Source organism: Rhinolophus ferrumequinum, chromosome 24, assembly GCF_004115265.2.
Source record: "Rhinolophus ferrumequinum isolate MPI-CBG mRhiFer1 chromosome 24, mRhiFer1_v1.p, whole genome shotgun sequence".
Classification (NCBI taxonomy): domain Eukaryota; kingdom Metazoa; phylum Chordata; class Mammalia; order Chiroptera; family Rhinolophidae; genus Rhinolophus; species Rhinolophus ferrumequinum.
Window position 1 is genome coordinate 30,826,882 of NC_046307.1, and position 26,132 is coordinate 30,853,013.

Genomic DNA, 26,132 nt, shown 5'->3' on the forward strand with positions numbered 1-26,132 from the left:
TAACATTCTAGGCAAGAAGGAAGCATGCTCACACCAATTCATCCCAGAAATTTTCAGGATTGTCACGAAGCAGAACAACAACATAAAAATGTCAATACCACACAGCAAATAGAAATCCCTTTATATTGTTAAATGTTCTCCTGATCCCCTCTTTTTGTCCAACTTCCCTTCAAAAAGCATCCTTCTATTTTGTGGTCTATAGTCTATTCTCCTGCAGCTACCTTCATGCAATTCTGTTCTTTAGCCTTCAAGTAGTTTGTGTCTACATTTTCATGGGGATGGAAAGCAGAAAAGGGAGGAGTGAATCCTGGGGAGCACAGGACTTCTCCATGTCCTTTAATTCTATCATTTTTCTTTTCCCTTAAGTCAAATTGAAAAGCCATCAAATCTGCTTTCAAATGGGATGATTTACAGAGAAACACACATGCCTCCCCCACTCTCTGTTCCCCCTCTCCCCCATGTAATCATGATTTCCAAGACTGCAGTTTTAAATAAGGATTCTTGGCAGATTTGAGGAGACATACCTTCTGTCATTGGTAATATAGTTTATGGGCTTGCTAAAACATCTCTTGTCTCCTCGAAAGCCAGTCATTACACACTTGTGTGTGCAGTGAAGGGTTAAAGAGCGGTGGAAAGACACCACGCATGTGTTAATTCATGCTGCAGCAGCGTGCATCACTTCCACTTTGACCTCATCGTTAATCTGCGTGATAGTTGATCACGCAGAGATTCTCGTGATTTTTCTTTTTTACACACACACACACACACACACACACACACACACAACACACACACACACACACCTGACCCCTCTAAAAAAAAAAAATCAAAATAAAGCAAGCAAACAAAGCCACCACGATGGACCCGGGAGAGTGTGTGTGAGTGTGAGGGGCACGAGTATGTGTATGAGTGCGCCCGCCTTTCTCCCTTATTTGCCTCTGTGTGTCTCTCTCTGTACCCTCCCCCTGCCTCAGTTACATTATTCCCCCAGACTTGGAAGCCGCTTCTTGAGCTGACGCTTTGATGGTATCTGCAAGCATTTGTGCTGATCTTATTTCTGCCCCCTGAATATTAATTCCCGAAGCTGATAGCAATACATCTCCCCAGTGACGGGACCTACTAGAGGCAGGTGGGGGGAGCCACCATCAGATCATAAGCATAATAATAATACAAAGGGGAGGGATTCTTCTGCAACCGAGAGGCGAGAGGAGGAAAAAAAAAAAAAAGGCGATGAGTTCGCCAAATAGATGGAGCACAGGAAGCTCAGTCTACTCGACTCCTGTATTTTCACAGAAAATGACGGTGTGGATCCTGCTCTTGCTATCGCTCTACCCAGGGTAAGATGTGCCGTTTTCGGCTTCGTTTTGTTCCGGAGAGGAGGGGGAAGGAGTGGGGATGTGGCACTACGGAGACCACCCAGATTTAAAACACTCTTCTAGGATTTGGGGCTTTATAATTCAGGGGGATGTGTATATGTGGGGAGGAAGGAAAGAGGAAGGTCACTTTCATTTATTTACTAATTTATTGGATTTATTTGTTTTGCTGTAAAGTGGAAAAGCTAGCGTCATAAAGACTTTGTTTCTGGGGAGTAGCATTTTGATATTACTGCACAGTGATGTCTAGGTGGGCTGTGGTGATAAATGCAGGCGTTTGAGGCCATGTTGGAGCTGTTTTGGGTGGGGGTCTGGAGGAGAAAACTGCAAATGAGGCACTGGCACAAACCCGGGAGATGTGCGGATTCTTTTTTTGGCGGGGGAGGGGTTCTGTTCCTGTACATCAAAGTATTGCTTGCTCCTGCTCTTCCGCATTCTTAAGATCAATCAGCCAGGTTTTCTATCCAGCCCCATTGACCTAGCAGCGGTCTCTCTGATGGGCAAACATAGTTCAGCACCAGGGACAGCAATCCTGCTTAGGGCCAAATGCAAAAAGGCTTGTCTAACCAGAGGACATCTCTAAATTTACACAGGACATCCATGTAGTGCAGACAGAAGGCCGGCGGAGCCAAGGAGCAGTAATGACATCAGGGGACCCTGCTCTGATTGTCCCTACCCTCTTCTGGAGATTGGAGAGGGACTTTTGGGCATGGGCTAGAGAACCTAGTTTATAAATACGTGGAGGAATACATGTCTGCAATAGAGCTGGCCTTGCTGCAGTGTTGAAAAATATGCTGAACCAGGGGAATGTGATGCCAAAATTGTGAAGTATGCATTGATGCCCTAGAGCCCTGCTGCACTGAATAGAAAAGATGGGAAGGGGTTGAGGAGGGGGTCCCCCAAACCCCTAGCAGGTGTGTACTCTGAAGTGGTTGCACCTAAATTTTCTTGAACTTTCTTGCACCAAAAGTATCAAAGGAATATCAACGGAACTGCATATAGTTTACCATTTATCCGCCCACCTAAATAGCTCCCCCCACCCAACACACATACCTCAGGATTTCCAGCAAGGACAGAGGCAGGAGAGAAGTCCGCTATTTACATTACTTGCACTCTTCTATACTGTCATTTTGAAATAAGGCCCTATGTTTAGGGTAATTCTAAATTCCACCCCCCCCCTTAAAAAATGGAAAGAAAAACTAGCTGTAGAATATATTAAGGCATTGCTCTGAGGTTTCTGTGGAATTGACACTCTTATGTAGTAGTTGTAACAAAGGGAGATAAAAGTGTTGGGGGTTAAACTGTGACTGTATTTTATTAAAAATATCTAGTTAACTTCTCTGATCCTTCATTCTCTAGGGGAGGTAATAGTGGATGAAGATCACTGATAAAGAGACCAAGGCAAAATAAGGAGTGGAAGCTTCTCTTTGGAGTTTCTAAGCAGAGAGAGGATCTGCTTAATTCTTCCAGTACTTTTTATACTTTCCTCCTTTACTATAAAAATTTAGGGCATTTTCATTTACAGTGTAAGATTAAGTAGCTTTCGCAAAAGAGGAGAGGGCCTTTTACTAGAGATGGTTTATGAGGAAGTACGTTTTAGTGGAATCCTGGAAATACAATTTTCTATTCAAAGTTTTCACACATATTTTTCTGCCTAATGTGTGCAGCTCTTAATTTGTTTCAGAAATTAGAGAGTTGATATTAATAGTTGCTCATGGACAGAGATTATGATGCTCAGATTCCTACCATTTATGAAACCTGTGGATTAAAATCTAGACAAGACATGGAAATACATTTTTTGGTCCTACTCACATCCATCTTAGTAAACGATTTTATAACTAAATAGATGAGAGCATTCTTATGCATTTTACCTATAATGGTCTTATTTTGACGAAAAATGTGTACTTTTATTATTATTCATAATAGTATCATATTTAAGATGTCTAATTTTTGGCAACAGTCCCACATTGTCTTTTCCAATATCACGCAAAATGAAAACTAGAGGTACGTTTCAGTTTCCCATTCTTAGCAAAGTAGCCTAGATGAACATTTCAAATAGCTCTAAATAAAGGGAGTGATGTGTCACTTAAACTCTCCAATAAGAGGCTTTTTCACAATTTCTCAGTAATGGTAGAGAATCGAGTCATTGCAGCTTGGTGCAGAGAATGGGATCCGAGTTTCAGTTTGCTGCAATCCCATAAAAAAGCCATTTGAATGGCTGAATAAGTCTAGATGTAAATAGAAGCTTTGATCTGAAGCTCATTCTAAAGAAGGACCATAAGTGACTGGAAAAATGTGGGATGCTACAAGACAACGTGAAAGAGGCCTTTTGGGTAAATAGTGTCAGTAGAACCACCTGGAAAGGGGTTGAGGGGAAATTTCAAAGAAATTTAATTGACTTTTTCATTTATATAACTCCCAAGAATAAGTTTTTCCCTCTCATTAAATTGACTAAATTCATTAGGTTGTGTTTACACAAAAGTAAAACAGGGAGGAATACAAAGATATTAAGAGCTAATATCTCTCATTATATGTGAAATAGTTAATTTCTGAAACTCAAAATTATGTAAACTGTCACATATTTTGTACAGTGCTGTCATAAGCATCACCTGGAGAACTTGTTAAAATGGAGTTTCCTGGACCAGACACTGAAAGATTCAGAATCACTCATTGTCTGGGGTAGAGCCCAGGAATATTCATTTTCAACAAGTACCCTAGATTGCACATTGAAGAGAAGTGGTATATGCATTGCTAACTTCCAAAAGTTTATTCATCATTTTTAATGATTATAAATGCTTTGATTATTGATATTTTTATTCAATGAAGCAGAATGAGTCACCTATAGAATTTTTATTTTGTATATAAATCATTGAGTGTGTCACACAAACCATAAAGGGTGAGGAGTAGCTATAAAGAATTTCAATAAACCCACCTTAGGAGAAAACATTGGTTGAAAAATAAACAGAGGCCGCTGTCATTTAAGGTATGTATGCATGAGTACGTAATTATATTTATAAACTACATACACTCCATGTACAAATATTCATACATATCGGTCTTAAAATAAATTTTCTAATTTTATGAACTCTTTTGATGTAACTAAATTTCATCTCAGAGTAAAAATACCTCAAGAAAAAGAAAGAAACTGGGAAACAACAAAAATTTATTTAGAGTAAATAGGAATAAGTGCTAGAAGATGTTTTATTTTGTTCTCAAAATAAAATTAAGATTTTATAGTATATGTAGAAAGAATTATTTTTCAAGGATAGACTGAGTAGAGGTGAATTGGATTAAACTTGATAATCTAACCCTTACTCTGAAATGCTAGCACTTGATTTTTAAAAACAAAATTGAGTTAAAGATTTGCAAATATATTCTGTTCTTAACTGTTGCCCAAACAAAAATATTTCAAATGACTTTTCTTATGAGGTGCTAAATTTTTTTTAATCCCATAACTATTTTTTTTTTAGTGTTTAACTTTAACAGGCTGTGACCATGCATATAGAGGGATATTTTTATTCTTAACTATAAACCTGTTTCTTTACAGAATTAATCTCTGCAAATAAGCTGGTTATTTCCTTCCTTTCCTAATGTTCCACCTGGTATTATCTAGAAATAAATATTTTTTCAGCATATTTAATTGCTTAATTGTACACATAGCATTTCAAAGTCTACCCTGATGCAAACATCTACCTGAAAAAAAAAGAAAATAAATATGTATCACCAAGTATTTCCCAGAATTCAGTTGCCCACCACCTTCTAGACAAAACATCTGGATTGTAGGCAGGAATTTAACAATTGGCTTTTAATGTAAATAACTAGTTACATAAATGTCTCTGATTTCTTAGACTCAGTTTAAATAGGTAATCTTGAAATATTAAATTACAGAATATTTACTCATAGAGGTCTCTGGTTCTACACATTTTAAAAAGTGCTTTGTGCAACAATTTCTACTCAAATTGAAATGGACTTAAGACTGACATTAGTGATGTTATCTTTGTTGTAAATATTATATTAAGAAGTCATTTCTACCTCTCACTGTCACGATTTCCTTGGCATTCCAAGACAGTCTTTCCACAATTTAAGTACAAGTAGGTTTTACTGGAATGACAGATACTTTTGAAGGGGAGCAGAATTTGCCATCACAAAATATGCTTCTTTGGCATAAAAATTATAGCTGGTCATTTTTAAGAAAGAGCAGACACAAGAGAAGCTCTGAAAACCAGTAGAAGTTACCCTTTCGTAGGAGACATTTACATTTATAAGGGAAACCTCCCTTTGCAAAGGTATTTCCCTCCCTGTTCCAGGAAGGGAAGGATGATTAAATCTAGAAACATATCAGTGGAGAAGGCAGGGATTTAAATCTGCATAATAACCATATCTTCAGTGTATTGTGCTTTGCCTGATAACCTCCCATCCTGCGCTCTGCTTGCCCCAGACATCTTTTCTCTGTAGCTGGAGATGGTATGTAAGGCGGTGGCTGGGGCCCTTCTCGGGAGTTACTCAGTTTTCCTGAGTATCTTCCAGTATGCATGAGGTATGCATGTTATTACATTTATAGTTTGCTTTTCTCCTGTTAATCTGTCTAAGGCTATCTATCCTTAGACACCCTTAGTGCAAAATGAAAAGTATAGTCACCCTTTTTCTTTCTAAAGGTAAGAAAATAATTGGATTGTTTCGCGATGTAAAAGGCCTCTTCAGTTGGCTTTACTGGGAGGGTTATTTACTATTCATTTCTTTCTTATTCTAGGGAATAAATACCCTTTAAAAGGAAATAAAAAGCTTCTCTTAAGTTACACATTAGGGTAAAAATGAAATTTAACTTCAAATCATATCAATCCCTATAGTATTATGAGTGCAAAATATGGTAATAATTCTGTACCATTATAAAACTCATTGTATAACTCTGTAGATAAAGTGCCATGTAAATGCTAAATAAGTAGCACTGATATTACACTCTCCACCCATTCATAAAGAAAACCATATGAATACAAATAACATTATTGTGGGGAGAACAAGGAATGATTTTTAAGAAAAGATCCTTTGTAATCATTGAAACCCTGCCATGAGCTCAAGTTTAGTTGTAGAACCAACGTTTATGTAATGAGACAAATATATACTGAGTTCTGTAATTTATTTGTATATATTTAAATAAAATGGCCCAAACAAACTGAATATAACTTGTCAATATAATGTTAGGAGGAAGGAGTAAATGACTGACTCTTATTTATATTCTTTTTGGCAGGTTATCAGTCCTTTCTTATAAATTTCTTTTGAAAACACATTTGAAATACATAATTGAGGAAAACAACTCTAGATACAAAAGGTATCTTGGTATATGCAGTATTTCAGCTAAGTCAGTGCTAGGAACTGAATATATAATTATGAGGCAGCGAAAGCCACTATGTCTGCCATCATGGAGTGAGAAATCTCATGGGGTAGCAATTATCAAAGAGGTGCACAAAAAAGTATTACATTTTAACTCAGGTAAATGCTATACAAGAAAGTCACATGAGAGGTTATAATAGCTCTCTCGCATGGTGAAAGCATAGGGCAGAAAAACTGAGATCAACAAATCAGCTAAAACTAATCCACGATGATCTATTTGGTTAGTTTTAATATTCCAACTTTCTTTTCTTGGTCATAATAATTTTTGCTGGATTTGTTGCCTTCAATTGGGGAGGTTTTCATTTGAAAATGAATGGTATTTTTTTGAGGAAGAAAAGTTTGAAGAAGACTTTTTTTTAATGATCTGAAAACTATTTTTGTTTAATATTAAAAACAATTAGCTACATAATAAACGACAAAATTAAATAAAGAACATGGTTATGACGCTATTTTAACATAGATTAAATTTACAAGTCAATAGCCAATTGACGCATTTTTTTCTCCACTTACAGCCTATCCTATAGTTTTTCAAGTTATATGCATAAAAATGGTCTATTTCCCCACCATCACCTGCACCTGATTCATGTTCATATTCTCTGAGTCTTTGTCAATCTAGTATAAGTAGTCAAATACAGTGAGATAGTGAATAAAAAAAGATCTCCTTAAATATACATACCAGTTGTCAGCTTCAATTAATTTCACAAATATTAAGGCATGAAAACCTGGATATAATAAGATCAAGAAATACAGTGAAAATTTTGGAGCTTTTTTGAATTAAATGCAAAATGGTTGGTGTAGGGCCTATTAAAAAAGTACAGAATGAGATTTTAGTGCCTCAGTTCTTTTTAATATTGATACATTATAATCTTTGTATGGATGAGAGGATGGACACTAGTAATTGTATGTTAATAAATTACTAACTGCATTTTAAAATCTATTTTATCTACTTTTTTCCAGTATCCCCCTTCATCTAGTTCCTTTCAAATAATCATCATTCTAAAAGCAAGGTGTACATTCTATCCACATGTACATACACACAAATCTGCAACTTTCAGATATTTAATTAAAAACTCTAGGTCTTCTGGTTTTGCTTTATTATGTTTTATATATTATTGACTTGTAGAAGTATTTTATGAGTTTTAACTAAATATCCTTTGTCAGGTATATGTAGTGAAAATTTTTTTTTTTTACAGTTTTTTGGTTTGGTTATATGGATGGGTGGATAGATAGATAGACAGATGCAAAACATTTAATTATAAAGTAAAGTTTGCCATATTTTCCATTATGGTTAGTGCTTTTTTTCTATCCTCTCTAAGATATTTTTGCCTCCCATAAGTTCAGAATGATATTTTCATGTATTTTTAAGAAGCTTTCTCATTTAGTTCTATGATCCGTCTCACATTATTTTTTAAATTAATGTTATAAACTGATATTCATTTCCTCATACATTTATCCAATTGCTTTAGCCCCATTTTTTGAAAAGATTTACCTTTTTCCATTGACATTCCTCAGTCACTTTGTCAAAATGTTATTAGCACATATGTCCAGGTCTATTTCTGAAATTTGTATTCCATTCCATGGGTCTACTTGTCTATGCTTATGCAAGCACTATATGACTGGGGTCATTATAGCTTTATCATAAACTTTGAAATTAGGTAATAAATATGAAACAAATTCATATATGTTCTTCTTTTGCAAGACTAATTTGTCTATTTAAAATCTTTCATATTCTTCTATATTTTATAAAAGTTGCCAATTTATACTAAGTCAAAATAAAAATGTCCCCTTGCATCTTTATTGAAATGGTGTTGAATATATAGATCAATTTAGAAAGTAATGACATTTTGAAAGTCTTAAGTCTTTCAATCCATAAACATGGTTTATCTCTCCATCTGTTCTGGTTTCCTTTAATGCTTCTCACTACCTTACGTTATATTTCAGTGTAGGTATCTTAAGTTTATTCTTAACTATTTTGTATGTCTTCTTCTATTTTAAATTATATATTTTAAAATTTATTTTCCAAATGTTTATCACTATTATATAGAAAAGTAATTTATTTTGTATATTAATTTTATATTCTGTGATATCAGTTCTAGTAATTATTCTAATAATTTTTGTAGATTATGTTTTTATATACAATATTGTCATCTATAAATAAAGACAGTTTCACTTCAGAATGACTTCTTAAAACATAAATGTGATTATGTTATGTTGTTATATTAAAGCTTTGTGATGACTCCCTTTTGCCTATAAGATCTAATTGTCTTACCTAGAGTTGCAGGCAATACAGCCATATATTTATTGTGGAAAATGGAGACATTTTTATAGTGAATGAGGGCACAATTATTAATAATTAGGTCAGGACCACAGGTGCCAACTGGAACTTTCCCAGGCAAACTGGGCATATGATCACTCAATATGGTCCTTCATGATCTGCTCCCGGACAACCTCTCCAGCATCAGCTCCTGCGCCTCCATCAGACACAAGTGAAGTGCCATACTATATATTTCATTAGATTCCTTTAAACACCAGTCTTATTTTCCTACCTCCTTTCCATGTACCATTTTCGGAGCCTATTCCCTCTCTCCCATTTTCTTTTGAAACTTTTAGTCTTTAATACAGAATTTTCATCTGAGAGACATTTTAGGATTGGAGAGGTAGTTTTATTATCAATCTTTTCTATGTCATGGTTAAAAGGAGAGGTCATGGAGAATTGATACTTAAGTAAGCTAATTATTTTTGAAAGCATGAAAAAATATTCAATAAGAAAATTGACTCTGCCTAGATTCAAAAAGTTTTGTTTCCAGTCGTATCACATGTGACCTCACCCAAAATCTTTTACATAATAAACAGCAAATAAAGTCAACTTGGTGCAATAAAACCAAGGATGTGTTGACATTTAAAAACGCCTTGAAATATCCATCACAGTTGACTATGATTTTCCAGGTACCCTTGTGGTCCCCAGGCCATAAACAGAGTTTCCAAGGTCATTTTTGTAGATCTGCTGCAATTTGTATTTTGCAGATCAATTTCTGTGATGAATGAGCATCAAATTAAACTCTGTAGAAAATCACGTGAGGAGGGAGAGATTTTGTCGTTCAATTTTATTCTCCTTGATTTCAGATTCCAAGTAACCTGCCAAGCAGATTCTTAAAAGATGCTTAAGTATCAATGAAACTGATATAAAAAAAAAAAATCACATGCACATAAACCAGAAGACTGGAGACAGGAGTTGCACACTCTGATTTAGGTGATCTGAATGGTGCCCTTCTTAATTCCTATTCATTTTGTGAATCACATTTTGTTTAATTCCTGCCTACTATATTCTTGGCACTATGCCAGATGCTGAAGATATAACACTGAAGAAAGCAAACATAGTCCTTGCTTTTGTGGAACTTACATTCTAGAATAAAGATGTGCTTTTAAAAACATAACACTACATTACATATAATGTTATAATAGTATAATAGCATAATATAATAGCACATTTATATATTATAACTATATTTTATATCTTTACTTACTGACAATGTTCTACCTTTAAACTGATTCATTTCACTTATTGCCTCCGATTTGAGGAAATTGTGTAACCAGACAGACATTTTACACTCAACCATTTTTTAAACCCATGAGTCCTCATGATTCTGTCCTTTTTCTCCTTGAAATAACCTAACACGGATATCATTTCTCGCTTGTTGAGCTCTAAATTGTGATGTTAAATGTAGACTAAAAAAGAAATGGAAGGAGGACAAGTTTTTTCCTTCTTGGTTCCTGTCTTCCTGCCATAAATAAATATTTATTGAGTTCCTAATACTTGTTTTGCACTGTACTTGGGGTTGGAGATAAAAAGGTGAGAAAAACTGGGCATCTTCTTAATCCTCTTAGAACTTATGGTCTGGGGACAAGCAGACAGTAAACAAACAAATTTCAAAATATGACAAACGTTGAAGAAATAAGTAAATAGTGTGGTGCCATGAAGAAAACATTTACTTTAGATAGGATGGTCAGGAAAGGTCAATCTTGAGTAATGGATAAGAAGTTGAGACTACAGGAGGATGAAAAAAATTCAGCCATGAAAAAACTGAAGGGAAGGACCTTTTTCATCATGAATAACAGTAGGTGCAGGAACTGTGAAAGGAGTATGAATCTGTGTGATTTACGAAAATACTTCATATAATAATGCCAGTGGTTTTATTCTTAAGGAAGAAATGTGCCTCTGTGTTTGGGAAATGGTGAGGGTTACAATTTACCTATCTATTTTCAATTGCTTGGCAATTAACCTAATTGTTGACTTTTAGCTTCCTTAAGAGTTGCATATTGTTGCTCTACATTTTGCTACAAAATCATAGCAGGATCAATGATTAGTTATTGATTCCTCTATTACGTCAATTATTTCAAAAATAATACTCATTTTATAGCATCATTATAAAATGATTGCACTATATTTAACTAATGTGTTTAAACACATATAGTGTTTTTTGTTTTGTTTTGTTTTTTTAAGAGAAATATTTTGCATCCAAGCAATAGCAAAGAAGATCCTTAAATTACAAATTACTAAATATGATTTGTGGGCAGTTATTTGAATGATTCATTTAAAAACTTTAACAGTTCCTCATAGAGAGCATTAACGAAAGTACACTTAAATATAAAATATGTTATTGAATTTAATCTTGTATATATAGCAAGATCATCTAAAGACTGAAAGAGATACAAAAATCTATGTACTAAATTAAAAAGAAACCAGAGTACCATTTCATTAATAACATTTTCTTTCTGACCAGGAGATTTTTAAATTTTTAGACTCAATTACCTCATACTTTAGTTATCAAGAAATTTCACAAAAGTCTCACATCAATGAATATTTTGAAAAAAACAGTGATTTATTTTTCAGACTAATAGCTTTGTTTTTATTTTTTTTATTTTTAAGTTTGCATATAGCAAGACTGACCTTTATTGGTGTGCCATTGTGTGAATTTAAACACACATGGAAATTTTTGAAATACGGTATCCCAAATCAAGAATCGGAGCAGTGCTCTCTCTTCCCATTTCTGCCACCCATTTGTCGTCACACCCTTCTCCCCCACTAATTCCAGGCAACAAGTGGTGTGTTATTTATCAGTGTAGTTTTTCTTTTTTTCTTTTCAAGAATGTCATGTAAGTAGAATCATATAGTTCACTCTGCATAGTGCCTTTGAGTTCATCTAAGTTACAGAGGTTAGTTAAGCAGATTAAAAGAGGTTCAACATTATTAGCCATTATGTAAGTGCAAATTAAAACCACAATATGATACCACTATGGACCTATCAAAATGAGTAAAATAAAAACAATACTGGCAAGAACAAGTGTTGGCAAGGATGTGGAGCAATTGCAACTTTCATACATTGCTAATGAGAATTTTAAAAATGAAGAACAATTTGGGGATTTTGTATAAGATTAAACATATACCTAAGATACTCATTTTCAACACATTTTGAATATATTTAAATTTGATACACTTTAATATATATCTGCAGATATGTCGATGCTGTCTGCAATAGAATCAGCCTTTATTTTCATACACTTGCTCTCAGTGACCTTTACATTATTCTAAATTGGGGATAGTTTAACCTTTCTTTCATAGACCCTGAAAAAGTACACATAATTCTCTTCACCTCCACCTGTGGCCTCCTTGTAAATAAGTGAACAATTTTTCATGTTTATATGTATTACCTTTACATGTACTACCTTTTATTTTTCCAGAAGAGGGAACCAAAAGTATTATTAGTTCCCCCAAATGCTTTTATGTTCTAGGGAAAAATACTATTATTACCACAGAAGTTGAGATTTGGAAGTAAACACAAAGGAACATTGATATCAAGTTGAAGGTGCTGGTAGACAGAGATGAATCATATTCCCCCATGAGACAGTGTTTTCACTCCTGCCTTGCATTGTTATTTAAGTATTGCATTCTTCTAGCTGTTCAGGTATTTGTCTCCTCAAATAGATGAGAGGTGTTTTGATATCAGCATTGTGCTTTGCACTTCTTTCTATCTGCTACTGTGCCTTGCACAATAAAAAACATACTGATTAACTGAAGGGTCAAGATATCGAAATCTGTAAGGCATTGTTTCCCAAACTCGGTCACCATTATGGTTTTTGTCACATCTAAATGACACCTGGTTATTTTTTAACATAATCGTTTTCATGAAATCAGTATTTTTTAATGTAATTATTTTATTTAATACACTTAATAAACATAATAAGATCTGGAAAATTAGTTTCCCTTTTCTAACAGAAGAGGACTACAGAGTAAATACAGTGAAACAAGAACCATATTATCAGGTTCTAATGACATATTATAGTCACCAGAATTGCGGGGCTTCATGCTGCTCTCCTTAGAAAGTAGATTAGTAAATTGAAAACGTGGTTAAAGACAAGTTACAAATAACATAAGACATTGTCCTTAATATAACTGGATGTGCTGAAAAATATTGAAAAGGGAAAAAATGTCTAATTATATGTTTCCATGTCTTTTAACGCTATGCCTGTGTGACCTTCACAATTGTCTTGGATACCAGGGGTAGGTGTCCTAAACTGTGGGAAACGCTAACATGGGGTGACCTTAATGGGACATCAATACTGATAGCAATCATGTGATGTAAATAATAGAAGCAGCTCATTTTAATTAGCTACGACTGTCATATATAGACGCACATTTATAGAGAGTGAGTTTTACCAAGTTAATTTTCATAAGCATGAAATCTATAAAAATAGCCCCTACTGTCATTAATTCATTCAATATTTTGAAACATATTCATTTGGTGTCTTGTCAAGTGCCAGACACTTGTAAAGTTTTGGAAAATGACACTGTTGAAGATGGAAACATTTTTGTCCTTAGTGACTTAATGCTCTGCTTTTAACTCTCATACCTGAGGCTAATTTTCTCAATGCTTTTGTTGTTGTTATTGTGAGGTAAAATGTACAAAAAGTACATAAAACATGGCTCAATGAATGATCACAAATAGAAATAAAAACCCATATAACTACCAACCATGTCTGGAAATAAAATATTGACAACACCCCAGAAAACATCCTCATTTGCTTCTCAGCTTACCTTTCTCTTCTTTCAAGGTGACCATTGTTCGGGCTTTGAGTTCCACAGTTAAATTTTGCCTGTTATTAAATTTTATATAAACGGAAACATACTGTGTGTGTGTGTGTGTGGGGTGTGTGTGTGTGTGTGTGTGTGTGTGTGTATGTGTGTATGTGTTTATGGGGGTATGTGTAGCATCTTTTGCTCCAATTTTATTTTTCAGATTCATTTTGCAGCACATAGCTTTAGTTCACTAATTTGTAGTACATAATATCTCCTTATATGAATATCCCATATATTATCTATCCATTCTCATGTTGATTTGGGTTCTATTCATGTCTAGTACCAATAATGCAACTATGAACACTGTTGTACATGTTTCTGAGTAGACATATGCATGTATATCTCTTTGAAATAAAAATCTAGGGATGTCCTTTCTGGCTTACAGCATACACGGGTTCTCATCATTAGCAGATAAAGCCAAAATGTCCCTCCAGCAATGTATGAGCCTTAGCTCCACATTCTCCCACTTTTATTTAAGAAAAGTTAAAACAAACAAACAATACAAACAGAACTACGATAAGGGAGCCAAACCGGAGAAAATGGACTTCAGCGGTAATCCTAGTATTAATATTTGACCTGACATTTATGGTTTTTTCCTGTTTATGCCCCTTGCCCCCAGTGAGTGTTGTGATTGTCTTCTCCACGTTTTCTCTCCTCACTTTCTCAATTGTCCCAGTTTTCATTTGGTATCTGTGAAGCCCACATGCTTTTTGGAAAGCTGATTCCATCTTTGATGGAATGGTGGGACATAATTCCATCTTTGGTGGAATGGTGGGACTAGTGGTGGGACATAACTAGGCTAAAATAATGAATAGAGTCCCATTCTGTAGTCATAGATATTGGTTTCATATGTATGAATTCATATGTAGTTGGGCTAATGACAGGCAAAATGAGACTTTCTGGGGCTTTTAGAAAAGTAGATATCTCATCTTTTTGAGAGAACTTCTGGAAGAGTTTATCTCTGTTTTCATGGATGTAAATAAGGAAGCATAGGGGTAAGGAATTGTTGCCAGCATCTTGTGACCACATGGTCAGGCCATCTTGGGTTGAAGCTGAGCATGGATGATAGAAGGGTGGGATAGAAAAAAATCTGAGTTTTTTCACTTAGCATGAGACCCTTTGGGTCCATCCATGTTGTCACAAATGGTAAGATTTCGTTCTTTTTTATGGCCGAGTAATATTCCATTGTATATATGTACCACATCTTCTTATTGAGCTCAGGCATAAACTAATTTATTGTTCTAAAGGGAAATGAACTTGAGCAATCATTTATTTTGGATTGTCTTATTTTTTAATGAATATACAACAGCAGAATCTTTCAGCCCAATTCCTCCTTCACATAGCCTTGCAGCATAGTGGTTAAACATTTGGATTTGGCAAACTGACGTGACTACTGATAAATATCACTGTTTTCCTTCGTCTGCAAAATGGGGATTATGATAGGAATATCGGTGTTTTAAGAATTAAGTGAGACAGAGAAAGACAAATACTGTATGATTTAACTTATATGTGGACTCTAAAGAACAAAATAAATGAATAAATCAGAAACAGACTTATACATACAGAGAATACACAGATGGTTGTCAGATGGGAGGGGTTTGGGGTAGGGAGAAAAATCTGAAGGGATTAAAAAGTACAAATTGATAGTTACAACATAGTCATGGGGATGTAAAGTACAGCATAGGGAATATAGTCAATAATACTGTAATAAATATATATGGTGCCAGGTGGTTACTGGACTTACTGGGTGATAACTTTGTAAATTATACAATATCTCACCACTATGCTGCACACCTGAACTGATATAAATTAATATTGATTGTCAACTGTAATTGAAAAAAAATCTGAGTTTTTAAATAGATAATTGAATCAAAGCATCATGAAGCTTATTCTACGTTCGGCTTTATAATTATATATTCCAGTACTTGTCAACTTAGCTTGAATGTTCTGATACTTGCAATAAAATTCATCTTAGCTAATAAAAACCCACATATTTATTTGATATGGGTCATTGGTGATTGCCAATAAAATAAACAGCTTGTGTTTTACATATTGGGAGATATAGTTCTGATAATTGACTCCGTCAAACACATTTCCCAACAGCTGTTAACCTAATATCAAAAAATTGAACTACGTGTGAGCTAAGGAAGTCACTACAAGCAGGGCAATTCACTATGCGAATCGATACTTAGGGATTTACTTCTCTGCCTTCACTCTATCCTCTTTGCATATACACACTCCTCTGTACACACTTGTGCACAGAACACCCCTCCCAATGGGTTCTGTGCAGATCCCTTACATGTCCTTCCTGGGGAGGTACAGCATCCCCTCGGCCACTGAGGACACTGTATGAAAGAGCACCTGGTGCCCTAATGCTCCTGTTCGCTGGACGACACCACAGTGTCCCTCTAGAGCTCCCAGTCCTCCTGGACAGGACAGAGCGAGTTTTCTCCCATGATCAGAAGCTGAGTCCCCAATGCTCTTTGAGGCTATCTACTCATGTACCATAGCTGCTCCTACACTTTCTACCAAAGTCCACCTTTTGCAGTGGCTGGAGGACATTCTGTGACATGAACTAGCTTAGGTGCATGCCTTACCCCTGCAGCGTGCACTGCTTTCCAAGCCAAGAAATTGTTTAAGTGAGGCAGTTTATCACATCCATGAAGTTAAATTGTGAGCTTTGCTTTTATTCCACAGTGTGGGGAGATTAAATCATCCGTATCTACAATGGTCAGCTTATGAAATTTGAGTGTTATTAACTTTGTGCTGAAGGTGCTATACTTTTATTGAGCTAAGGCATAAACGAATTTATTGTCCTAAGGGAAAATGAATTTGAGCAAGCATTTATTTTGGATGGCCCTATTTTTTGATGAATGTATGGTGGCAGATTCTTTGGCCCCAATGCCTGTAGCATTTGGTTTTGGAAAACTGAAGTGACTATTGGTAAACACCATTGTTTTTATTTCATCTATAAAATGGGGATAATTATAGGAATATCAGTGTTTTAAGAAATAAGTGGGAAAATGCACATGAAGTCCTGCAAGGACTTCACTAGAATATAGTGAATATTTATCAGCAGTCATTGTTGGTTTTAGTGTCTATCTGAGGAAAACTAGTTAACAAAAAAAAAAAAAAAAATGACTCTTCGCAAATCTTACTTAACCATGCACTCATGGAATTTAGTCTAGCAATGGAGACAGATACTAAGAAAACCAATAAATACACAATATGACAATGCTAAGGAACAAGTAGGGGATTGGTTAGAACATATAAAGGTAGAGGTGGGTGACAAAGGTAGATAAACAGTAAAAGATGGCCTCTATACGAAGGTGATATTTGTGTTGAAAATTGAAAGGTCAAAGGAATAAGCTATGACAAATACTATTTGAGGGGATGGAGAGAAGAAAAGATTGTAGGCAGCAAGAATAATATATGCAAAGGTATTTACTGGAGTTTGGCCAGGTTTCTGGAATTCAACAAACTCTCAGGTAACATCATATTGTAAGGAACAACATATTCTTCTGTTATTGATGCTTTAGGAGTATGAGATTCCCACTGAGTTTTATAGCCTGATGAGAATTTAGGGTAGCAGGGGATCCCTATGAATGTAGTAAAAGGAAGGAAGAGATTTCATGCTACACAGTGGAGATTCACAACACAGGTAATGTTAGCAGCAGAAGATCCAATGCACAGGAATATTCAATAAAAATGTTCATAAGGTTTAATTTTGCTGACATATATGCCTTGGAGGTTTGTTTTGACATATAAAACTCTACATTTGACTCATTACATCTATAAAACAAAAGTAGGCCATAACTTGTACCAACAAAATATTAATGAAACTAATGTTTTGTAAGAATGACACCCTAGTCATTAAAAATATTTCAAGTATACAAATAAATGAGTTTTTGTTTATTCACTATTTACCTACCTATGCTGGAAAAAGAAAAGTGTAGACTCGGTCTTAATGATGCCAAACACCAATGGATTTGAAGATACCTGAATTAAATGTTTTTATATCTCATCCAAATGTTTGGGTTGTAAGACCTGGGAAGAGTAAAATGACTAGATTTCCCCCCAACACACAAAACTTAGAGCTTTCCTGAATGTATGGGAATCAAATTGAAAATACCTGGATTAAAATGTAAAATTCCATAAACTGCATGATTACTCTTCAATAGCAAATATCCAGAATATGTACCAAAATTCAAATTATTAGAATCTTCTATATTATTGAAAGCAACCTCTCATTAAACTATGTCTATCCAGTATTTGTTTTGTGTTATAAGTCACTTTTTTACTAAATAGAATCAACTTTTTTTCAGATTATAAACATGAACTCATTACCTGTTTGTATTTGTGCATAAATTTAAATCATGCATAAAACTGTAAAGATGAAAATAAAAAGAAAGAATCTAACTGACAACATGGAGATTCAGAATCAGGAGATCTAAAGTAGGAACCTGGGAATCTGTATATTTAAAAGAGTTCAGCCCCACAACACACACACACGCAAGTGTAAGCACCATTGGTTTAAACATTTGATGACAGATTCTCAAATTTTAATGTACATAGGAATCACCTGATCTTATTAATGATTCTCATTCAGGAATTCGGGTAGGGCCCAAGGGTCTGCATTTCTAGCAATTTCCCAGGAGATGATCATTTTGCTAGTCCAAAGCTCTCAGTCAGATGGCTTCCTATTTTCTGAAAGCTTTCAAAGATGAAAACTTAACATTTTCTGGCACTGTATTTCAGAAATTAGCATTCAGACTACAAAAACTGTGTCCATTATGATAAGTAACTTTAAGAGTTATTTTCATTTCAGTTCTTTCCCCTTTTAAGATTGTCTTTTAAACTAAAGGGCCCAAGAAGGAGTAATCACTTTTAAAGGCTGTTTATTCAGATAGGTGCCTTGAGCTAGAAGTTCGAAGTGCACTTGCTCTTAGTTCACTCAACTGTTAAATCGATTTTCTTGAATCTTTACCAATCAGTTTCTACCCTGGCATTCTCATGCAGTTCATGATTGTACAGAATGCCTTATTTAATGGTCAGACTTCATTATCTCTGCATTGTTCACTTATAAATGTGGATGTTCTTGACTCCAAAGATTTCTAGGGAAAGAAACTGCCTCCATTGTAGAGAGATTCTTTTTAAAAGACAAATATGGAAACAATCCCAGCTTATGTATCCTCCCTATTAATTTAAACCCCAGTGGGAAAACTTTAGAGAATAAAAACTTCATTTACTTATAATATAGGGGCTCTTTATTTTTCTTTCTGGAAAACATCTGTTTTTAGTTATTCTCAACCCATATTAGATAAAAACCTGGAAAACCATCTATAGAATCAGGTTTTAGTTACATGGTTGGAAGTATAATATATCTAGCAGTGGTCACTTTTTATCATTAATTATAATAAACCTTTTTTCAATACTATTTGTCAGGCACTATGCTAGGCACTTAATAAGTAATACTTTCACCTTACACAAAAATGCAATATGAATACTAGTGTCAACCTTATTTTAAAACGAAGACTTCGAAGTTTAGCAAGTTTAAATAACATGCCCAAGGTTATAAAACAGTGACAAAGGCAAGAAGACGTAAATGCAGAAATCAGATTTGGTAATTTCTAACTCCCAAGTATATGCTCTTAATTTCTCTATTCCTTCTTACCTCTCTGTGGCTAAGGACTCATCCTGAAGTATGAAAAAAATCTGTCCTTGACACTTTTATATGAAACAATCAATTTGATTATCGTTCTGGCATCCAATATGTAATGATGCTAAGAGAATTATTGGTACAATTCTGGAAAATAGCAATCCTTCTAAGCAAGTCCCTTATCTTTTCACTTAATGTATTTATCCTCATAGTTCACCAAATAACAGTAATGACCGTAATACAGCACCGCCAGGCTTGGATCATTTCTTTGTTAGTATGAGGAAGTGCTATAAACAAGCACCAATATATATCAACATCCCTTGAAGAAACTTTAACAGGGTGCATATTTCTGGAGAGAGAGAGGGAGAGAGAGAAAGTGAGAGAGAGTAAGGGGGGGGAAGGAAGGGGTCAGAGAGAGAGAGAGAAAGAAAGGGGAGAGAACAGGAAGGTTGTTTTTTTTTATTTTGAAAAGGCCCTTTTAACAAATTAAACAGTAGTGAAATTCCATTACGGTAATATCCAATGGGCCAAACACATTCCTTTCTCAATGATTTATTAGAAGGATTTGAAAAGCTCTTAGTTTGAGAATGTTTTTCATTGTTTTTTTCTTCTTAAACTAGTAAGATTTAGATCGGGGGATTAGAGTCCTTCTACTAGGCAGAGTTCACAGTACTCTGGAGCAATGATGCACTGAGGAGCAAGAGGAATTTCTCTAGCAGAGAACTGGTCTCTGGCTGTTCTGAGGCTTTTCTCCTTGAGGGCTCCCTGAAGCTGTGTCCAACCATCGTACCCTCCATGGGTAAGCTAGGAAGTTCCCATGCTGTTTCAGGTTCCTATGCCAACTAAAGTGCGACGTGTGAGACACTGGCTATGTTAGTTTTTATGCAGATGTATGGCTCAGTTTATATAATGTTTCCTTTTCATAAAGCTTTAAAGCAATATAAAACGGGATTACTTGCTTACTAAGTTGATTCATGTAAGTGATTACTCTTCATCTCCCTTATTCATTTTCAAACCAGATTAATCACTTACTCAGCTTTCTTCTGCCATATTTAATCATCTTATCTACGTATTTTACCTAGCTATCTATCTTATCTATCTATCTATCTACTGTGTTTCCCCGAAAATAAGACCTAACTGGAAAATAAGCCCTAGCATGATTTTTCAGGATGACATCCCCTGAACATAAGCCGTAATGCATCTTTTGGAGCAAAACTTAATATAAGACCTGGTCTTATTTTCGGGGAAACAAGGTATCATCTCTCTATCTATCAATCATCTGTCTATCTATCTATCTATCTATCTATCTATCTATCTATCTATCTTCAAGCTACATATATAAAAAACAGCGAGATATATGACTGAGTATGACTGAACTAAAGTTATAAATATGGTTTGAGAAATATATATATATATATAGTTTAGAAATATGAAATATATATAAATTCATTCAGGGCAATATGGCAGTGATTTTATTTCTAACAAGATCCATTCTATACCATATATTTAGGAAAATAAACTGAAGATGGGGATGGGGATGAGAAATTGTATATTTTGCATTTGTAATTTGTTTTCACTGTACACCACAGAAATAACCAGTATTCACTAAAACCTGATGAAAATGGCAGCTTTTGCAAGGTTTCGCATTACCTCTAGATCTGGAGGATATAATTATCTTGTGTGGAGGTAGGGCATGGAATAGGGGCAGGGGAGAGACATGCTACAGGCAGCCCGACATCCTTCCAAAAGTCAGCCTTAGCTTCCAGCCCAAATGTGGGGGTTTTCTGACAGATTTGGGCATAGAAAACTGAATCACAGGACATCATGTGGCTTTTTGATCACTGAAAATAGGTAATTTCATTTCTATCATTGTAGTACACCAACCAATAGAACGAGTTTCCAGCTTAGGATCTTTTGCTGTAGTAAAGAGTGGTTTAAAGCCTACAACTACATTTTACTTCATAGTACCAGGTTCTTAACAATCAAAGATAAATGAACCACCCTTGCCTTCAGTGCAAGTGAGGGGAAAAAAATACACATACATACACCCTGCGGGAAGAAAAGGCAGCAAGACTGAGCTCTCCTTAGTAGTTCAAGTGAGGGAGGAGCGGCTCATCTGGCAGTGTGTGGGAGTGAATCTAATTATCAGTCTCTTACTTTCATTAATAGGTTGGAGCAAGTTAACTTCTCAAAGGAAAAAGAAGTAGACATTATGCCTGAATTCATGGACTACATTATGATCATTTAAGTATCACTTTCACAAAAAAGAGTTGTTTTATATGTCCTTCATGAAGCTGGGCATGTGAGCAAGAAGAATATCAACTGTGAAAAAGGCCAAATAACTGGCAAAGCATGGTATACTTCTAGCCGGGAGGGCAAGGCATCCTGAAAAACCGGAGAGTACACTTCTGTAAATTCTAATGTACATCTGTGCAGTTTAAGTATTAGACTAACCCTCAGGGGAGAATTTTCACTGTAACCCACTTTAATCCATTCCTGCAATCTGGTTTAACTTCTCTTTTCCCTCCAGTGCTCTGGGGGTAAGAGTTAACTTGAATGTAGTCTATGTATTTCTTGATCAATATTTTTGTTTTCTTAGCCTCACTAGCCAAAAATCTGATGATGACTATGAAGACTATGCTTCCAACAAAACATGGGTCTTGACACCAAAAGTTCCTGAGGGTGATGTCACTGTTATCTTAAACAACCTCCTGGAAGGCTACGACAATAAACTTCGACCTGATATAGGAGGTATGTTACAGTGTTCTGTAGTGCGGTGTGGATAGAACGCCATAAACGTGACCACCACATTAAAGAAAAACATGAGCCTATTTAAATAACCAGAACCATTTAAATGACACTTTCATTACATATTGTAGAAATAAAGAATGTATAAATAGCATTCCATCCTTGGGGAGGGTGTGGCATTGGTAAGTGAAGAAAGATAAAGAAATGAAGAAAGATGATTTTTCAAGTGAGACTTGAGAGCTAGAAACTCAAATTTTCCTAGATATCCCCAAAGACTGTAGAAGTGACAACTTTATGAAGTAACATCAAAAACAAACCAGCAAATAATGGTAAATAAAGGATATACTGGTTATCTATTGCTATATAAATAATAACCACAAATTCTCACCTCAGTGGCATATAATAAAATAGGCATTTACACAGCACTTGGCTGGCTGTAAGTCAGGATGTGGCTGCTCATTTAGACAAGCTGTACTCTCATTCTACTCCCGGAACCAGCAGACTAGCTAAGAGTAAGTCTTCTCATGATAACAGCAAAGAGCAACAGAGAAAGTAGAAGCTTATAAGGCTTCATGCTTGGGATTAAAACTCGCACGCTCACTTTTGTCCATATATTATTGGCCAAAGCAATTCAGATGGCCAAGCCCAAAGCTCAGAGGCAGAGAAGTTGCCACACTGAGGTGACAGCAAGCGTGTAGATGCAAGAAAAGTGAAGAATTCAATCCACCACAGAGAATCGGAGCATGGCAGGTGCAAGGACAGTGGATAAAGATGAGACACATGTTCTTGTTGAATCGAAGCCCAGAATGATATTATGAATCCTTGTTCATTAAATGTTAAATGAAAATGGAGCACATGCGTTTTGTCATGGGTGTAATACTACATGATTTTTAACATCAGTCCTCTTTGACAAATAGGTATGTACTGGGTTTCCATATGGTTTCCTCATATTATTTGATGAGTCACAGATCCATTCAGTTACTGAGGAAGATTGATTTTGTGTAGGCTGGAGGTATATGAGGATAAGTGATCGCAGGAGGAATCAACAGGTGCAATGGTTCAAAAACAATTCATAATACTTGTTGCTCTTTATAGCTACTTCATGTTTCTAAAGCATATTTTTTCTAGGTCACTAAATTGTTTGTTTTTTCCTAGATGGGTCAAGTTAGGTTATAATACCCAAGTAGATATAAAAGCTTGAAGAAAAAATGGTAAAGTTCAGGATATTTGAGAGAAGGAGGAAGAAAATCTGAGTTTTTTTCTTAGGTGTTCATTTTTACATAGTCTTGAAAGGATAATCAGTTTCAAAACTCGAGTATGTTTCGTTACTGGGTTGACATGCTTAAATGGAGCTATTTCTTTGAAAACAAAGTTATTTAAATGTAGCACATTGGTCACTGGAACCAAATTAGTTGTAAATAAGTCACTTCTAATGCAGCAAAATAAATCTGTATCTAGAATAACAAAGATTAAAATATTATAATTTCGTGCTTCTCCATATGCACATATCTCTATGGTTCTCTTTACAGTGAAACCAACATTAATTCACACAGACATGTATGTGAATAGCATTGGTCCAGTGAATGCTATTAATATGGTAAGTATATTAGTTTCCTAATAGTCTATTTTATTAACGTATTAGAGAGGATATGTGGTATGATGAAAATAGCCAGAAATATGCCAACGAAAAAATTCAGAAGGGAGAGAGAATCTTTCAGATCCTTTTATCCTCTCTTGCAATATGAAGATAATTTTTAATGATTTGATATGAGAACTAAATGTGATTATTTGTATAAAATTAATTGGTGTAAAATACTGTACTTTTAAAATTCAATGATAATTGCTTACTTGGTAAGTACTGCTTATTACAAAAGTAAATATAGTGCTTCACTACATTTTAGAATGTTGATGGTGTGAAGAGGGCATAGTTTGCCTCAAATCAGAATTGTTTCTCAGAGGAAATAGAGGTGAGATATAATATTAATAAATGTAACTTTTTGTTGCATAACACTTTCTATCCAAATCTCAAATAAGAAATTGGATTGGAGGCTATAATAGGATAGAGCAGAGTAGAACACATAATGTAACATAACACAACATAACATAACATAACATAACATAACATAACATAACATAACATAACAACATAAGACTAAAACTTTAAAATAGTATTTACCAAGCTAGCAATAAGAACACTCAATATTGAGTCAGAGAAATGAGAAACTTAAATTGCTCTCACTTGGGGTGATGAAAAAGTATAAAAAGGCCACCTGCATAGTCCATGCAAATAAGATTGCATGTTTAAATGTTAAACAAATGCCAACATGTTGCTTCTTTGCAACTAAAATTCTCAGATTATTTAGCATTCTGATGCACACTGTAAATTTCTGAAATGCAGAAGCTAAATATGTAGTTTATTTAAGCATATAACGTTTAATTTCAGGAATACGAGTCCCCAGAACTACTGTCCCAGGATCACAGTCTATGAAATGCTTGTTTAAAGAATCTTTAAGCTTTATTTATTTATTTATTTATTTATTTATTTATTTATTTATTTATTTATTTATTTATCTGTATGTGGATGTTTTGTTAAAGTGTGCATCAGAAATTATTTAATTATTCTATTTACTGGTGCATCACTAATTAGTTGACAAATAATTTCATAAGATAGGTTCCCTACTCATAAATTGGAGACTGCAAATGTGGAACTGAATGGCGACCGAAATGGCCTGGCTTACCCCAGTGGAAATATACTCAATTACAATGAGACAGAGGTGCACGGAAATAACATAGAAAAATGCAACTTAGGCAAAGAAATAATATTACAGTCTGATCCCGACAGGCTGTGCATTCTTGGGCAAATAAACAGTCTTCCCATCTTTCTGTGTTCTACATCATAAAAGGGTGGTGGGTTAAAGAGACTGGATTGGGAAATGCGGATGACTCCCCTCCCCCAGCTCTCGTATTCTAACACCTGAGTGGTTTTTTTCCCTTTAATTTTCTCATTTATAGGCATAATGAAAATCAAGTTATAAAATAATGCTAAATAATAGCTAAAGTTTAGTTAAACTAGAACTCGGGTGTTCTGAATCCAGGCCTAATGGTCTGAATTCACATCACACTTCTCTTTGATTAAAACTGATCACTTGCCACTTTAGTGATGTATACTTGAGTGTGATCATTACAGAGTAATTTGTCATCACAGCACTATGAGACTATATTTTGTGATAGAGATTAGCACACTATTAAAAATTATTTTGAATTGGTTCATTTCCTCTTGTTTAGAGAAAAAGACAACTATAATAGTTTTTTTTTTTCAGGTTACCTTATACACTGTACTAGTGTTTACTATTTGACATACACAGTGCAAAAGCACTTTACGTATATTAATTTTTTCTATCTGCATACTACCTAACAAGATAGGTGCTTTGGGGGTCCCCATTTTATTATGAGATATCAGAGTGTCCAGGGGTCCAGTTTAGGACTGTTTTGAATTTTGTGGACTTTCATTCTAGAGCAGTGGTTCTGAAACTGGGTGACTGTTTTCTTTAAGATGTTGAGCAATGTCTAGAGGTATTTTTCAATTGTCACAAATTGGAGGATGGGGTTGGTATTTGTGCTAATTGTATGCAGTGGGTAGAGGCTAGAAATCCTACTAAGCATCTTAAAATATACGACAGCCCCCACAATAAAGAATCAGCTAGCTCAGAATAATATGAGAAGCTCTGCTCTATACACACCAAATGCAAACAGTTGTCTCAGGGCTATGATCTTCTGCCAGAATTCATTTAGACTGGTCTGTTTTGTCATAAAAATATCCACTGGTCTA

The 26,132-nt window shown here is 35.0% G+C and overlaps 1 protein-coding gene across 2 annotated transcripts in view; it reads left to right on the plus strand.

The window, feature by feature from the left end:
* The first annotated feature begins 756 nt into the window (after window positions 1-756).
* Window positions 757-26,132, plus strand: part of GABRG2 (gamma-aminobutyric acid type A receptor subunit gamma2) — a 76,545-nt gene continuing 51,169 nt past the window's right edge. Inside the window, exons 1-3 of one of the 2 annotated variants that reach the window (XM_033096709.1) lie at window positions 757-1,337; window positions 22,155-22,306; window positions 23,833-23,900. In XM_033096709.1, the coding sequence (XP_032952600.1) occupies window positions 1,231-1,337; window positions 22,155-22,306; window positions 23,833-23,900 (327 nt within the window). In that variant the 5' untranslated portion in view covers window positions 757-1,230. The remainder of the gene's footprint in view (window positions 1,338-22,154; window positions 22,307-23,832; window positions 23,901-26,132) is intronic. The other variant, XM_033096708.1, reaches the window with a different exon arrangement.